Source organism: Molothrus aeneus, chromosome 1 (genome assembly GCF_037042795.1).
Source record: "Molothrus aeneus isolate 106 chromosome 1, BPBGC_Maene_1.0, whole genome shotgun sequence".
Lineage (NCBI taxonomy): Eukaryota > Metazoa > Chordata > Aves > Passeriformes > Icteridae > Molothrus > Molothrus aeneus.
This window is the reverse complement of record NC_089646.1, coordinates 94,926,054-94,943,782: the sequence shown is the minus strand read 5'-3', so window position 1 is coordinate 94,943,782 and position 17,729 is coordinate 94,926,054. Positions and strand designations below refer to the sequence as shown.

At 39.4% G+C, this 17,729-nt stretch overlaps 1 protein-coding gene across 1 annotated transcript; it reads left to right on the top strand.

The window, feature by feature from the left end:
• Window positions 1-2,142: 2,142 nt before the first annotated feature.
• Window positions 2,143-17,419, top strand: CNDP1 (carnosine dipeptidase 1). Its single transcript, XM_066546119.1, has 12 exons — window positions 2,143-2,236; window positions 5,871-5,989; window positions 6,806-6,949; window positions 8,136-8,298; window positions 9,242-9,330; window positions 11,298-11,498; window positions 12,876-12,960; window positions 13,849-14,009; window positions 15,365-15,529; window positions 15,714-15,855; window positions 16,260-16,407; window positions 17,243-17,419. The coding sequence occupies exons 2-12, from the start codon at window positions 5,912-5,914 to the stop codon at window positions 17,346-17,348; spliced, it is 1,482 nt and encodes a 493-aa protein (XP_066402216.1). The 5' UTR covers window positions 2,143-2,236; window positions 5,871-5,911; the 3' UTR covers window positions 17,349-17,419.
• Window positions 17,420-17,729: the final 310 nt, after the last annotated feature.

Here is a 17,729-nt window from a genome sequence, read left to right as displayed (position 1 = left end):
ACAAAGCATAATCCACCTCTTCTCTCTGTCCTCCAATATACTACAGTAAAGCAGCAACACTTATCAGCAATGTTAAAGTGCTTTCTGGCACTGGGATGTAGGATACTGGAATTCCAGGAGGAAAAAGGAGATGGGAAAATTTCTCATGACTTGATGTGTTACTGATTTGGCTATCCTGATTTAATTATTGTATTACAGAGAGGGAGAAGTGAGCATCTAAACCCAAAATTAATCTTTAACTTAAAACTATCTCTTCATTAACTGCAGAACTTATCAGTAAAATTGAGATAAAATGCCCCTGTTCTGCAGGTGAAAGAGGGGACCTTTCCAGTTCAGGCTCCCATCATCAGCCAAAAGGCAGCTGCAAAGAGCACCTAGAGATAAGGATGTTATTTTAAAATATCATCTGCATTACAGCAAAAGAGAAGTGATAATCAGGGTCTCACTTTTTTCACTAAAGGGTTGGCTTGAGCATGGGCAGGGCTGGTCACTGCTGTTCTCCAAAACACCATTCAGGCAATCAATATTGCAACACTTTAAGAGCTGACTGCTGGAAATAGCACAGGGTGTTGCAGCATCATCTGCCAGCAAGTGCAGACCTTGCCTGTGCTTCCCACCAGGTATTTTCATTGCTGTCACACACTCTATTGATTTGGATGATACTTCTTTACTAATCTTCAAATGCAGTCAGGCGCTGTGAGCTGGCATTCGTTCCCCTGCAGGTGTCTGGATCTTGGCAGCTCCTGCTCCTCAGCAGCTCCACGTGGTCAGGGCTGGGCTTGAGAACTGCCACATGAAGAGCTGTCCTCCTCCTCCCCCTCCTCCTCCTCCAAGGGTCTCACTCAGCTGGAGAGGTGACTGTGGCTTGATTGCCTGCTGCTACCAAAGGTATGCCCCTTATCACCGAGTATTGTTAAAGGAAGTTAAAAAATAAACCTATTTTCTCAGTTACCTGCCTTGATAGTGATTGCTTAGGGGGAATGTTCCTAAGCAATAGGAACAGTCCACCAGTGATTTGGTAAATTAGTTCCTACTGCCATAAACATCTTTATCTCCTTTCATGTCAAATGTACTTTGTTATTTGCAAGCCAGATGAGTCCTGACTGTTTTTCTCTGGGGTGTTTGCAACCCAGTGTTCAGTTTTCACTGGCACCCTCCTCCTGCACCCACCTGGAACACTGTGTTGCAGGGAGGGAAGTGCATGAAGCACATGCTTCAGGAGAGACAAGGAGGCCTTCAGAGCATGTTCAGGACCTTCTTCTGAAATGTTTGTAAGTTTAGTTGATATTTCATCAAACAGTCATCCTAGTTAAAGAATCAACTTGGATTTCTTGTTAAGTCACCACAGAAAAACACTAAGTGTTCCTTTAACAGTGCTTAACAACATGGGAGGAAGCGACACAAAAAATGTTCTTACTACTAAGGAACAAAGAAAGAGAGCACAACTGACTGCCATGCATTATTTCTAAAAATAGGCATACTACATTTTTCTATAGAGCAGCAACTGCTCCTTTAAATGACATCAAATAAAATATACTTGACATTGAACACTGAAGTCTTTGTTTGATATTCCCCCCTGAATTTATCATTCTTTCAAATAATTTTTCCCCTCCTCATGACACTGAGATATTTCAACCTTGCCTGAAATCTTTCTACAGCTTTATTAAACTGACTCCCTTTTTGGCACGAGCTGTTCCAGTTGCCATCCAAATGCTCCTGAGCAGCACTTTGTGTATTAGTAGTGATTAACATGAAGTTCCTCCAGCTACTCCCCTCCCTCCCTCCTTCTACTACAGCAAAACATAGCTGTTACCTAATTTCTTGTTTGAATTATTAATATTCTGTGCACTCTGCTACTTGGTATCTCCTCACATTCATTTTCCTGAACTTTGCCACTGTTCCTTACTTTAATGAGAGTATTTTTGTGATAATCTATGGTCTTTTCTTTAAGTTTGGTCTGTTTGGAAAATATCACAGAATAATTCCAAATTTCCCTAGGATATTTTGCTTGGTTAGTTGGGGTTTTTTTGTTTTTTTCCTTCACAGCATTTTAGCCTTCTTGTTTCATTTTCTTAAACAGTTAAATGCTAATGAAACGTGACAAAGACCTACGTCTCTTGTCTGCCTCTTTCCAGGTCATTTGCACGTAACTGAGACAAAAAGAGAAAGATACCAGCACCACAGCACACATCCTCTGTAAAAGCAAGCAGCCCTTTTGTGCTTCTGACATTAGCAGGTATGTATTTATTCAAGTCATGTATTTATTCAAGTCACCAAAAGGTGACTTATTTATATATATATATATATATATATATATATATATATATATATATATACACTATTTTTTTAAGAGTGAAAAATGCATAGAATACAGCAATATCAAAGATTTGTCTAAAAGATTTGTCTAGAGGGAGGGGAAATCATATGTGATGGAGATACTGATATTTAAATCCATTGCACGAGCTTGGTGCCTCTAGCAGACATGTTCTGACCTCTGCTATGATCTTCCTTGGTCAAGCATGGCATAACCAAAAGATCTATTTTTTTACATAAGTAAACATGAGAAGCCTGTCTAGTTTTCTACAGTAAGGTTAAACGAGGGTGCATTCGGTGGCCTCTGTTGTAAATGTTTTCCAAATTGAGGTTTGGAAATTACAAGGTAGAAAAATGAGTGAAATAGGTGTGAAACTGAGGCATCCAGCCAGCTTCGTGGTAAAGGAAGATAAGAGCCCTGATATCTCTCTAGATGAGCAGCTGATTGAAATCCTGGGATCTCTTGACCAGCAAAACCAGGTCTCATCCCACCTTCAGATGAATTCTCTCTGTATCATTCCTATTTCTATGTCTTTTTTCTGGACGTGCAGTGCCTTGCACTTTCCCAGAGCCCCTCACAAATGCACCCATCATAGTCCCATCCTCTTCTTCAGCTCATGTGGTGCCCAGCTCCCAGGTGGAATACACTTTATCAGTCAAAAGCACCAGCCTGAAGGTAAACTTTGCTCCCCTGGCACACACTGCTGGCTGAAGTGAGATTGAGCAACGTGGCACAAGCCGAGCTATTGCCTGCCCAGTCCCCCAAAAGTGCACAGTGACAAAAACAGAATAAAATAACATAAATGGCCTCTGTGCTCAGCTTTTACCTAATGCTGATCATCTTCAAGGACCTTGAGCCCCTTTTGAACATGACCTGCAATGTCTTGGCTCAGATGCCCTCCTGTATCTACCCAGGTACCACCCCAGCAAGAGCCAGTGTCTTGTCTGTGCCAGGAAACTCAGGGTCCAGTTCGCCAGGGTTCTGTTACCATCACCCCAGTCTGGGGCTCATGGTCTTCTCTCCTCTGCCCTGTGCAGCCTGGGAAGTCCCCCTGGTCATGCCTGTGGGCCACACTCTGCCTTCCTATTGCCCCCTGAAAAATGGGCTTCAGTTGGCAAATATTTGCAGCCACTTGCACAGTCCAAGGCTGGAAGAAATATCCAGACTGGGGGTTTTAAGTTTAGGGTGCTTATTGCAGGACTCCTGTTCTTAAGCCTTACCTGAAGAAGCTCAATCCAAAGGTAACTGTAACCTAAATTATCAAAGCCTCATTCTCTACCATGTCTTTGTTGCTAAATCCCAGAAGCTGCTTTATATCATCTAAAGTGTCCAGATTTTTCCATGCTTGCTTCAAAAATTCCTGTAATCATCACTTTTGCTTTAGGACAAATTGCTGCTGCAGTGGCTGGCGATGAAAATATTTGAAGGGTATTATTGATTAGATCCACCTCTTGGAGGCAGCGTTAACTGTTTTATGGAGAAAAAAATGTGAGAAGAAAATGCTACTTTGCCCATCACTTAAGGCTGGGGTTTAGTATTTTAAAAATATTTCTATATTGAAATAATAGAGAAATATTATTATTAAAATATAGAAATATTTTTAAAATGCTAAACCCCAGCCTTAAGTGATGGGCAAGGTGATGGGCAATGGCTAAATTTCATCTCTCCATCCTAAAAACCACCTCCAAATTTGGATTTTCTTGGCTTGGTTAACAAGTCTTCTCCAAAACAGTGCTTTGCAGATTTACTCTCCTGCAAAATCAGCATTTGGTCTGTTTTAATACCAGTGTTTCCAGTGTGAAGAGATGTCAGGAACTGGACACTGGGAACTAAATTTACTGTCAGAGGCCTTCTCAAAGCTTCACTTCAGGAAGTGAAGCAAACCTTGTAACCTTGCTTCTGTGGGAAGCCTGGAAAATGGGGCCCATCCTTCATGCAGCCAGGCTCTCCAGCCTAAGTGAACAATGTTTCCCTCATCTTGTTCATCATGCTTGAGTTTTCAGTCTTCCTTCTCTGTCAGAGAAACATAATTGAAATTATTAATATTACCATAGCCTATCACCTTAGCAATGGATCAAAGTTGAGGAGTTATGGATAGATCTGCATCTATGCCTTTTGTTATTAGTATGGAATATCTTCAGAAAAGCATTGGGTTTTGACCTTGGAGTCCATCCTACCACAGCCTGATACAGCAGCTGTGCAGCTGTTCTGAATTTAGCCCAACCAAGTATTTAGCCATCCAAGGATTATTCTGCTAAAACCAATTCAAGACACTACAGCAACAACTTCAAGCAAACATGAAAGGAAAACTGGAGGAATAAGAAAAACACACTTTAAAACCTTATCTTGTCAAAAGAAAAAAAGATGGCAGAGAGGTTTGCAGGTAGTAAATGAATTCTAGAGTTATCAAGTGTTTCAGTATTGTCACTGCTCTTAATCAACCACAAGAGCTATTTGTTTTCTAATACTCTCTAGTGTCAGGCTTGTTTTCCCTTATTCATGTAAAATATTGGATGTGTGTCAGTGAATCCATTTTTCTGCCTTCTTCTGGCAGTCTGGGGGAAAATCAAGTCCTGGGGTGCAGCATCACCATCTGGGCAAGGGAGGGGATTGTTCTGCTCTGTTTTGCACCGAAGTAGCCTCACCTCGAGTGCTGGGGGCAGTTTTGAGTGCCACAATTTAAGAAAGATATGAAACCATTAGAGAGTGTCCAAAGGACGACTATGAAGATGGTGAAGGGTCTTGAGGGGAAGCTGTATGAGGAACACCTGAGGTGACTTGGTCTGTTCAGCCTGGAGTAAAGGAGACTGAAGGGAGACCTCATTGCAGTCAGAAATTCCTTGTGTGGGGAAGAGGAGGGCCAGGCACTGATCTCTTCTCTGTGGTCACCAGTGACAGGACCCAAGGGAATGGCCTGAAGTTGAGCCAGGGGAGGTTTAGGCAGGATATCAAGAAAAGCTTCTTCACCCAGAGAGTGGCTGGGCACTGGCACAGGCTCCCCAGGGAAGTGGTCACAGCACGAAGACTGACAGAGTTTGAGGAGTGTTTGGACAATGCTCTCAGGCACATGGTGGGATTCTTGGAATTGTGTGTATAGGGACAGGTCCTGGACTCAAAGATCTGTGTAGATCCCTTCCATTTCAGGATATTATATGACTCTAGAAATGAAGCAAAAGAATGATGAGTTCCCTGGGCTGTTGGTATCTGCAAGTCTTGCCCCAGGGTTGTCTTCCCAGAACATACAATTTGATGCTTCTGTACTGAAAAACTGATGCAACAAATGTTTCAGTAGAAAATGTTACCCTGAAGTTATTTATAAAGCTGACACTAAAGATGTTCACTCTTTGGTCATTTTTTCAATTTTTCTTTCAGCATCTTGACTGTGAATCAATTGAAATTTTTATGTGATAAAATGAGTATACTTTCTCCTGGCTTGAGGAGATTAAACGAGACTTAAATAATCTCAGCACTTTGTAAATGTCTCTGCTTTTTAGTGCTGAAAAGAAATGTATATTGCAGGATGTCTGCAATGTTGAATTTTATCCTTAACTTTCAGATAGCAACCATTTCAGCCCTGTGCTGCTCTCTAAGGCAGTAATGTCCCCCTCATCCTCTTCAGCATTGGAGATGGAAATCTTCCAGTACATTGATGCGCATCAAAGTGATTTCATCAAGGTAGGACCTATATTGCAGTGAAATAATGAGCACAGAGCTGGTGCTCCAGAGGCCTGGGCTCCTCTGGCAGGAGAAGAAGTGCCTGTCACAAAGGTAATGAGCAGGGTTCCAGGTCTGGCATCAGGAGGGCAACATGCACTTCACGCAGCAAGGCTGTAAGAGAGCAGGCTGCTGGGAACCTCTGGGGTGAAGGAGGGACTTGCATGGACTTCAGCAAAAGAGATGGTCATGGGCATCCTTTGAGTGTGTTCAGAGAGAGGCTCCACTAAGCCAAATGCACCGGCATGGGGCATGCAAGCCAGATAAGATGCTCACCCTGTCTGCTTCAGAACTGATTCTTGTAGGTTTGCTCTTTAGAAGGAGAGGAGTCTTGGTCCCATGCTGGCTTGTGCTTTCATTTTTGTCAACCCTCTGTGAAAAGACAGAAACATAATTAATCCAGTCAGTATCAGTTATGCATTGAGTCAATGAGCACTTGTGAATCCTCATGAGAGCCACCAAAGTAAGCTGTACATAATGCAATTTCTATAATGCAAACTAGTCAGCATCTAGTCTACCTCCTCTTCCACTGGATTTTAGATCCAGGGTTGACAATGTGAATGCCTAAGTGTGAGCACCCTCTCTGTTTAGAAAATTGGGAATCTCAACCCTGGGGAGACATCTAAGGGACTCTTCTCTATGCTGAAACCTTAGAGCAACTGTGATAATGCTGTGATGATACAGAAAGGAAATCATCTTCTAGTGTGAGATTTCTGATACAAGGGCTGAGGACAATAACATTCTGGATCACCTAAATGCACTTTTCTTCCTGTGCAGGATCTGAAGGAATGGGTGGCTGTGGAAAGTGATTCTATTCAACCACACCTGAGGAAAGAAGTAATGCATATGATGGCATTGGCAGCAGACAGACTTGCAACTCTGGGAGCCACTGTTAATTTAGTAAACTTGGGGTCACATCAGGTGCTTATCTGATTCTTGGCTTAAAACATCATATCTACCCAGGGTCCACCTATTGTATTCAGTGCTATGTACATGTATGTTATCACACAGTGTTGTTCTTTGAAAGCTAGATACAAATTTATCAATAGTCCTGTACCTACATGACACCTGTTGAAATCAGGTCTGAGAACTGAGAGCATACTGGGAACCACAGAGGCAATCCAAATGCAAATTGATGTTCTGTGGATAGGAGGGAGTTTGATGCTTTTAATTGAAGTAAAAGGACTGAGTTTTTTACTGGGGTTAGTTTTTAAATTTTTGTCTGTAATGAAGCATCAGAACTAATGCATCATTTGTCACTGAACTTACTTTATGAGGGAGGTTGCTTTTACAAAGAAAATGTTGTCAGACAGAACATGTAGGGATGTTAGCTACCTAAACCATCATCTTTGGTTTTCAGAGCTTCTGCCAAGTGACCCAAACTATTTTCTTTCATTGTTGGAAAGCAATAGGGAAGAATTCATCTCTGAGAAACCTTAGTCTTTAATTAACTTAGTTTACTGTAGCCATGGGCTTTTTCCTGCCCTGGGCTGTTACATTCCTAATCTAACAGGAATTCAAAAGTTCAATAATCATGATTCTCTTTTCTTTTCTCTGATGCTTTCGGTGAGGATTCTGATTCTTAGCACAAGGAGCCCGTAGTACAGCAACACTTTAATATTTCAGTTTGTGTCATTTGATAGTTGAAGAGAATGCAATTGGGCCATGCAGAGCTCTGTTCTGCACAGAGCCACATTAGAGGTTTAGCCTTAGCTTAGTTTTAATAAAAAAAAAGCCACCTCAAATTAATTTGTGTGGCTTTTGACTATTTCAGTGTCCCAATAGACTCCATAGCACAAGGTTCCCTCTGTCTTCTCTGGTGCTGGGAAGTGAGAGCTTAGTGAGGAGGGCATTTATGACAATAAAATGTTTGAAGACTTCTACAAGGTCCAGCAGGAAATGAACAGTTGAGGAGAAAGATCTTAGTTTCTTTGAATAGGTTAGAACTGGAGTCAGTCAGATTTGTGCACCTAATCAAATAAAAGTCAATTGAGTGTAGAAGTATTTTCAATACTGAGAATTCCATTTTTGTTTTTGTTTTTGTACATTTCTAAGTTTTAGAAGATTTGGTTTTCCTTAGTTGCCTTTTTCTAACCTTCCTCCACAGCTGCCTGATGGCCAAGTCCTCCCACTGCCTCCTGTGCTTCTTGGAGAACTGGGGAAGGATCCACAAAACCCCACTGTATGTTTTTATGGTCATGTGGATGTGCAGCCTGCCAAGAAGGAAGATGGCTGGGACACTGACCCCTACACACTGACTGAAATCAATGGTGTGCATCTTCTCATAAGTTTTGTATCATTATTGGAACACGTGACTGAGGTTCTGTGTGGGAGAAGGTTTCCTGTCTGTTTAACCAAAGCATGAAGATTTCTGTGGAAATCTTTGGGACGTGTCCAGCAGCTTTCAGCTTTGATGGTTGTTCTGTGACTAGTGAGATCCATCAGTGACTGCCTAATACTTGGTGTGGAAATATTAGCATTTGTGGTAGAAGAATGTGAGGACCCTTTAATGCAATTATCCTTCCAGCACAGCCAGCTGACTGAAGGAACAAAAATAATGGATAGAGGGTCAGCAGATAAGTAAGACCTCAGAAATCCTGATTCCCAGGCTATAACCACTGAATTGCCCTTTCTCATTATCTGGAATCAATTCCCAATAGCCTTACTGGCATAAATTTTTTGCCTTATTCCAGTGTATATCCAGTGGGGACTGCTACAGAAGTTTATACACAGGCACAGATTTCAGTTTGTACAGTGATAACTACATATGATGTACAGTTAGAAAAGAAATTGAATACTTAGACTTGTAGCTTCATATTTCTGCCATGGCATTTATCTGTAGGGTTTTGCTGCTTGTTAGCTGGTGTGAATGATGTGTCCAGAAACTGCATATTGTGCAAACCCTCCAGGCATATCTGGTATGAACAAACAGTTCCTGAGAAGAAAATTGAAGCTCAAAAATTGGCATGTAGCAGAAACCACAACATAATGCATATAAAAGGAAGGAAAGAGGAAAAACAAGTCTACTGTTCCTTTGGGAAGCGCCCAAACACTCATCACCTTATTTAAAATGAGTCAGTGAAATCCTGACACTTTTGGGACTTCTTCCCTCCATCACTAAAGCTTCTGTGGCAACTGGAATTTGCCAATTACATTGAAGTGATGAGGGAAAATTCAAAGATTGCTTAAAAACTTTCCTCTTTTCCTTTTAAGGAAACCTCTATGGGCGTGGAGCAACAGACAATAAGGGACCAGTCCTAGCTTGGATAAATGCAGTGGAAACATTCAGAGCCTTGAAATTAGTAGGTATCAATGATGACTTTTTTATTTTTATTGCTAATTTTTACTGTTCAGTATCATTTGTTGTTATTTTTATTATATCTCTTGAGGGATGCATTTGCATTCCTGAGTAAGATGATACCTCTCTGTCCCAACAGACTACATACAATTTGAAATATTAACTATTTCTGATACAACACTTAGGGCACTGGTCCCACTCCAGTAATAGTTTGTCTTTGAGCATTCCTGTTTTGAGCAGTCTGTCTGCAATGTAAATACACTCTTGCTGCCATTGCCCTGCAGAGGAAAACCCACAGGGAAGAATTCAATATGTATTACATACATTCAATATGTATTACATACATTACACAGCTCTGATAATTGTTCTGTTCTTATGAGAGCTTTTAAAATGGTAAAATAACAGACATTACAGAATGCTGATGAAGACTCATCTCTGCTGATACATTCTGCTGATCTTTGGTTTTGTCTGCCTACAAGATACCTTCAATTTATGTGTCTGTGTGAAGGGACTAAGCATCTAAAAATGTTCATCCACAATGGGCTGTTATGTCACCAACAGTCCAGATTTATCAAAGCAAATACTTTGAGTGGGTGCATTCTCCAAATACGAATACAATCACACAGAGTCTGACAGATTTCTGAGGTCAGACATTTGCCTAAATCTCTACAATGACGAACATAGCCATCTTCAAACAATTTAATAATTTTGGAGTAGTCTTAGCCCCAAGGTCAAGGTAAACCAAAAATATATTTTAGGCTTGTAACTGGGTTAACTATCATCCTTTAAGCTGAATTTGAATGACATATTCTGTTTGTACAGTTTTCTGTCTCTTGTATGACATTATGGCACAAACTGAGCATTAAGTCTTGATTTTTTTAAAGTCCCCTTACAGCCTTCTGGAAAACATGTTTTCCTTGCATCTATAGTACTGAATTGACCTTGGTCTCAAACCCTTGAAAACGCACAATATTTGCCTAAAGACTAGTTGTAAGTGGATATGGTTGTGGATTTGACATCTTTCTAGTTTTTTCAAATCACTAATAGCTATCTTGACATTTTAACAAACAAGCAAAAAAAAAGATTTTTTTGTAATTTGAAGCCTTTCTCTAGAAAACAACACAGACCATCAAATAATATTCATTAAAAGTTTGTTTCTAAAATTTCTTTGGCCAGCTGATGATTTATCAGTGAACCCATCCATGACACAAGTTCATTTAATTTTACATATTTGTTCTTGCCTTTAATCTGAGCAGCGAATCAAAAGAGAAAACATCTTAAAACCTCAAATGAGAAAACAAATTGCAACAGGAAACTAAGTTGAAATTTATGTCCCCTATGGGATGTGTCAGCATTTTCAACTCCCACTATTCCATAATAAAAGTTCTCCTAATTACTCTTGGAAATGCATCGTTATCAACCAGCAGGCTTGCAAATTTATGAGTGTTAAAAAGATAATTATAGTAGAGTAACTGACAATGTTTTTATTACCATATAAGTCTGGTGATAGACAACATTGGGAAAACCACAGCCAGTGGCTCCCACATGGGCAGTAACAGTGGAAATGTAAGGGGCAGGAAATTTTCTGTGAAAATGCAATTGCTATTAGACAGTTATAATTTCCAAAGCAATTAGAATATTGAACAGCTCTGACAGAAAGCCTGTTTAATGAGACATTCCAGCAAGTTTTCTGAAAACGCAAAGAAGAAAAAAAGACATCACTTATTGTCCTCTGAAAATGAATAGCAGATAAAAACATGAGGAAAAGAACAAGTTTTTCTGGGAGCCTATATGTGTCTGTCACTGGCTTTTCTAATGTAACAAGCTATATATCCTATGTACTCATCCAACATCTTTCTTATCCTAACACAATTCGCATAGCAAACCAGTCTGCTCCTAATTTTAAAGCTTTTTTTTAAAGAAAAAATAAAATGCTTGTTTCTTACCCAGACTTTTCTAATTTTTATGTAGGCTATGCCAGTGAACTTCAAGTTTGTAATTGAAGGCATGGAAGAAGCAGGATCCTTGGGGCTAGAGAAGCTACTTGAGGAAGAAAACCAGAGCTTCTTCTCTGATGTTGATTATATTGTAATTTCAGACAACCTGTGGCTCAGCAACAAGAAGCCTGCCCTTACCTATGGGAGTCGGGGCAACGCCTGCTTCTTTGTGGAGGTAAAGGACACAGGTTCACTCCAGCTGAGCCTCTGACAGACAGGGATGATGTAGCTGTACTTACACCTGCATGCAGAGAAAGACTGAAGGAAAGCTTAATATTTACAAGTACAGAGCTTTCTTCTGCATCCCTTTTGGCTTCTGCAGATTCCCCTCCTCATTTCATTTCCATTAGCCTTATTTACTTCCATTAACTTCTCTTCAATCATTTTTACCCTTGATCCCTTTCCTATCCCATTACTCTCCTGCCACCCTGCCAGTCTCTTCTCATTTCTCTCTCTGTTCTCATGGACACCATCCCTACACCTGCCTCTCCAACTCTCTCCAAAACCATCATTTCTGCTGCCCTGCTCTTTTGCAGCAGATACTGCTCGGTATAATGAATCAGCCTAAAGGGACTCAGTTTGGTTGGATCTCTGGGTTTAAAAGCCACACAAAATTTTTGTAAGCACTGACAGGAGTAGATAAAATTTCACTGTAGCCAACATGCTATATTTAGCAGGCAATGTGAGCTACTGTGAAATAAAGAGCAGAAATTTCTCATCTGGAAATGCTTCCTGATGAAGCATAAAAGGAATTCAGAGAGAAGATTAAAGAACTTGAGAACTAAAGAAAAATCTGCATTAACCTTTATGTCTGAAAAAGAATGAATTTTTTTTTTAAACTGAAAGAGCCTTGGCAGCCTTGATTCAATTCTTCTAAGTCTTGGTTAAGAAAAATGATGCTATTAAAACATCAAAAATGATCTCTCCCTGCTAGTAGACAGTTAGCTGTAATGAGGTTTTGAGAAGAATAAACAAGTCCTTTGCAGGAAAATATTTTATGATAAACTCAAGTATGAAAATGTGTCTGGAAAAAGAGCACATTTAATAACTCAAATGCCTCTATTCTAACAACTTTTTATTCAAGAGACCTATAAATTTTTATTTGTTGCAATCTTGAATTAAGATTGGACATATATTCTTAGTATCAAACAAGATTATTTTCTGCCTTTTTTAAAGAAGATTTTGCATTAAATAAAAAGGGTAGACAACTTGAAGAATTTATTCTCCAATGTTAGAAACAGTAATAATATGCAAATGTTTAATGTATGATGTCTTTAATCTTACTGAAGCAAAAGAGGGAGTGGAGGAGGACCCTTTCTCTCAAATGTGTGAGTGCTACAGACAGCTGAATTTCTCTCTCGTGGTGGTTGACAACGGAGCTCCATCTTCTCTGCCAAAGCAGATTGTTCCTGACATGATGTTTTCTATTTAATAATTAGAAAAAAACCCAACCATTTACTGTTCATTTGTGATCTTGTTCAAAAAAACTGGACCCAGCAGACAGAAGAATAAGGTAGTGAGTGTTCACATGTAACCAGTGGTTTTGCTGCAGGTTGAATGTGGCAGCAAGGACCTTCACTCTGGAACTTTTGGGGGCATCATTCACGAGCCACTGCTGGACCTGATAGCGCTGCTGGGTAAGAACACACATCACTGCTCAGGGGCAGCTGGGGAGAGATGCCCATCATCACCCAGTGAAGGTCAGGGCCATGGTTAGTTGTTGTAAGGTAAGACTCATTAAAGAAAGATCCTTAGATGTGGTCACCAATTGCTGTGGTGTTGTTGTGAGGGTCTCCAGGAGAGGTGAGAGATGAGAATCTGACTCCAAGTTCTTAGAAGGCTGATTTATTATATTATATTATGATATTATATTAAAAGAAAATTATATACTAAAACTATACTAAAGAAAGAGAAAGGAGATATTAGAAGGCTAGCAAAGAATGAATAATAAAAACTCAAGACTGACCAGAGTCCTGACACAGCTGGACTAGGATTGGTCATTAAGTTAAAACAATTCACATGGAACCAGTCAAAGATGCACTTGTTGGTAAGCATCCTCCAAACCACATTCCAAGCAATCAGATAATTATTGTTTACATTTAGTTTCTTAGGCTTCTCAGCTTCTCAGGAGAAAAATGTAAGGCCAGTTTTGGCCAGGACTTCAGACATGTTAAGCTGATGTTAGTCACGCATCAATTAAGAACATTTAAGCATTACAGGCAACTTTAATACATGCACACATAGCAAAACCTGACTTTTTAATGCTGCTTTGTATCCCAGTAGGATGATGTTTTCATGTCAGAAGCTCGGCTGACACATCACACACTACACACAAACAGCAGCTCAATGATTTTCTTAATAAATATGCAAATATATCAAGTTTGGGGAAGCAGCTTGACAGATGCAAACAGTTGTGAGGCTCACTCATTTGGTAAAGAGCTAGGCAGAAGGGAAAAGGTGTCATGACTGCTAAGGGGAAGAAATAGAGGCTCCCCTTGTACTGATATCTGTATCTTATTTTGTAGACAGCCTTGTGGATTCCACGGGTCATATTCAGATTCCTGGAATCTACGACAGTGTTGCTGCCCTGACAGAAGAGGAAAGGAAGTTGTATGAATCGATTGAATTTGATCTAGAGGAACATAGAAATAACTGTGGTGTGAAAAAATTCCTCTATGGCACCAAGGTAACATAATATCTTTGTGAATACTCAGCAGAAAGAATTTAAATCACCTATTTGTAGCATTTATATATAAAGCCAAACTGAAAGATATTTTCAGTCAATGGCAAGCTCAAAATAAAATAAAGGAGCGCTGGGAAGTAAAAGGTAAATAAAATCAGTCTGCTGAAAATGTAAAGCACTGCATCTGGGGAAAGTGACCTGAAATATGAACAATCAATTAAAGTAATGATGCAAAACTAACAGTGTAAGTCTCCCTTCCTTGCCTACCCCTTCCCTCCCCCTAAGCCTAATCAGCCAAATAAAACATGAATTAAAATGCCTACATTTAGGTTACATAGTAGGAAAGAAGTTGTATTCAGCTCTGAAAAAATGGGAGGCAGCCTTAGGCAGATATGTTTTGGATGGTTTTTATTTAATACAGATTTTGATGTCTGCCAGGCCTGCCATAAAAAGCATCCAAAGCTACAAGCTTCTCCTTAGCAGCAATTAAAAATTATATCCTAAATAAAAAGCCAGCAGGTAAGGGCTGGCTCGGAAAGATTTCTCTGCATAAGAGTGGCAGCTGGGAGAAAGGAGTTGATTGATTTTTTTATAACTAACATAATTATTGTAGTGTAGGTTCTGCTAACAGGGATGCTTTTATAGCTTTCAAATTACCTAAAGCTAGACTGTAAGAATCAGTAATACAAAAGTAAAATGTGACTACACTGAGTTTTGATGCTTTACCTGTATGAGGATGAATTGATGTTAATTTTAAGTATAGATAAAGGTCTAGTCTCATAAAACTGAAGGAAAGCAGCAGCACCCTGAAGTTCTGCATGAAGACCAGTTTATAATTTATACATTTCTCCTATTTCCTTAGAATGATAATCATAATATTTTATTTTCCCTCTGCATCTTCTCCAGGAAAACTTAGTTACTGAAAATTATAATCTTTCCTATTGTGCTTCTTAGCGTTCATTGGTAGAATTTCTTCACTGGTATCATCTGGGTTGGATCTGGCTTTGTGGTTTTTCCAGTGACAAGTTCCAGGATAAACATGCAGTCAGATCAGAAGTTGTTCTGATATTACTTTTCACTATGAAAATTTGCTTTGAAGATTTTTAAAACAATGCTCTATTTTTCTCACATTTTAAGAAAAACTATTACCATCCAAATCGTTCTATGACTGAAAGTAGTAGTAATTTTTAAAAAGAAAAATACACGTGCATGGGTTTAAATAAAAAAAATCAAATATCTTTAAAATACAGAGGTCTCCAAATACAAATTTTAGGATGGAAAAAGCTTGTTTACATAAATTGTGGCTTGTTAATATTCTATTTTAATTCTGTTAATTCTATTTTGAATTTTTTTTAAAGGAAGAAATACTTCTACACCTGTGGCGTTACCCCTCTCTCTCTATTCATGGGATTGAAGGAGCTTTCCATGAACCAGGCATTAAAACAGTCATTCCAGCAAAAGTAATTGGCAAATTCTCAATCCGTCAGGTCCCCAACATGGACCTTTCAGTTGTGAAAAAACAGGTAAGATACAAATCTTTTCTTTGGCCACTACTGTGTAAACTCAGTCTCTCTTAGCACCTTGCAAACCTAGACTTGTAGTACACTGAATGTTTTTAGCAATTATTTCTTTCCAAGAGAAGTAGAAATGTGGGTATAAGCTCAAGTGGCAAGATGAAAGCTTTTTTTAAAAGTATTTTCCCTACAGGTGGTGGACCACTTGGAGGGTGTCTTTTCCAAGAGGAACAGTCCAAACAAACTGAAAGTGTCCATGCCTTTGGGTGTAAAGCCCTGGCTTGCTGATTTTAATGATCTACTATATAAAGCAGCAAGAAGGGCAATAAAAACAGGTGTGTTCCTTTTTTTTTCCCCCAGTTCTTAGTGTGTCTGTAGGTGTGCAAGGGCATTGTGCTCAACAATAAGGCAAAGCAGATTTCCCAATTCAGTGCTGCAGCCTCTTACTCTTACAAATCTCATTGGTTTTGATAGAACAACTCATCAGCATCTTCCATACCTTGTTAAATTTTGATATGTTTTATAGGAGTAGCCAAAAGGCCTCGTTTACTTATTTTTGTATTGATAAGAAACCAGAGATTTATAGAGCAGAACTGATTTGTGAGAACAATTGGCTTCACCCTCAAACCCATTTCTACTCAGAAGCTCTTAGTATCAGCTCTTTCCTTAAATCTATGATAGCAGAGAAAACCACCTGGATTACACCTATTTATTAATTCATTTTTCCAATATATTTCAGTTTTTGGAGAAGGTCCAGATTTCATCCGTGATGGCTCAACAATTCCTGTTGCCAGAATGTTTCAGACTGTAACACAGAAAAGTGTGATGATGCTTCCGATTGCAGCGGCCGATGCTGGGGAGCATTCCCAAAATGAGAAAATAAGCAGGTTTATTTCCTTTGTCAGTTTCTGCTACTAGAGAAGGGGGGGCAACTGAAGTCCCTTGGGACCCATGAATGAGCATGCCCAGATGGGAAGCTTTGCTGTGCATTGCAGCCCAAACCTACTATCTCCAGCACACTAGATGTTGTGCTAAGCAAGAAAGGAAAATTCCCAGTCTAAAGCATACCATTATACACTTTTCACTGGGTGTCTACTTAGTCTTTAAATTCATTGCATTGGCAATTTTCATTTCTCTAGCAATGAAGATGATGGTGTGGATGGGCACTCTTCCATCACAGCATCTGTTTTGAAGTGCACAAGTCACAGACACTCACAGTTCTGTTAGGATTTTGGTGGTTTTCAGTATAAACAGCTATAAAGAGTTATTTATAGTCCAGGGACCACAACTAGCATAATTATACAAAAAATAGCTTAAACCTGTCACTGGTGTTTATTGTTGGAGGCACCATGGTAAGCCACTACTCAGTGTGTTGCCTGAACACTTGTGCAGTCTCTGAGTCAATACATGCTGAACTCTGGAGAGAGGAGAATCCTACAATAATTCTCAAATTACTTTTTGTCTCTCCTCATTAAAGCCTCAACGCTGCTGGCTACAGGTAATACCAATTTGGGTATGTAAACCTGGAAAATAGTTTTCTGAAGTAAATCCAGAGGAGTACCAGATTGAAGGATGTCCAGCACTTCTGTGCACTTGGTAATTTTCGGGGGTTACCAATATTGCAAATTCCTATGAAGACTCCGAAAACTTCACTGGACTACGTTCCTAATTTTGCAAGGACAGCCTGACAAGACTTCATTGTGTTTCTTTCCTTCTTCACAGACACAACTATATTGAAGGAACCAAATTGTTTGCAGCTTTTTTCCTGGAGATATCAAAGCTACATCGGAACTTAAATGAAACTTCCCCCACAGAGACTATCAACTGACAGACCATATCAAGAAAATCAGCAAAACACTTTCTTAAATTTTCTAATTTAAATAAAACATATAAATCACATATTCAGTGGCTGTGAATTGGTGGGGAAAATAATAAATGCTGTGCTATTTCCTGGCATTCTACTAAATGGCATGCATTTGTTATATGGTCCATCAAGTGCTCTTATCCCTAATGCTGTAAAATAGGGTTAGGGATAATTTATTCTTGCTGAATGGAACACATGACATTTTAGTTTTAAACTTCAAGACAAAGGGAATATATACATGCATTTTATCAACATGACTTTATTTCTGTTTTGTAGTATCACTCTTCATGCTGCCTAGCTCACATTCCAGTTTCTGAATATGAGCAATACACACTGCAATTTCCT

Excerpts from the sequence above, each read along its gene's own strand:
- CNDP1 (XM_066546119.1), top strand. The coding sequence starts at position 5,912 with ATGTCCCCCTCATCCTCTTCAGCATTGGAGATGGAAATCTTCCAGTAC. Across the intron at positions 5,990-6,805 it reads ATCAAAGTGATTTCATCAAG|GATCTGAAGGAATGGGTGGC; the intron begins GTAGGACCTATA and ends CTTCCTGTGCAG. Across the intron at positions 14,010-15,364 it reads AATTCCTCTATGGCACCAAG|GAAGAAATACTTCTACACCT; the intron begins GTAACATAATAT and ends TTTTTTTTAAAG.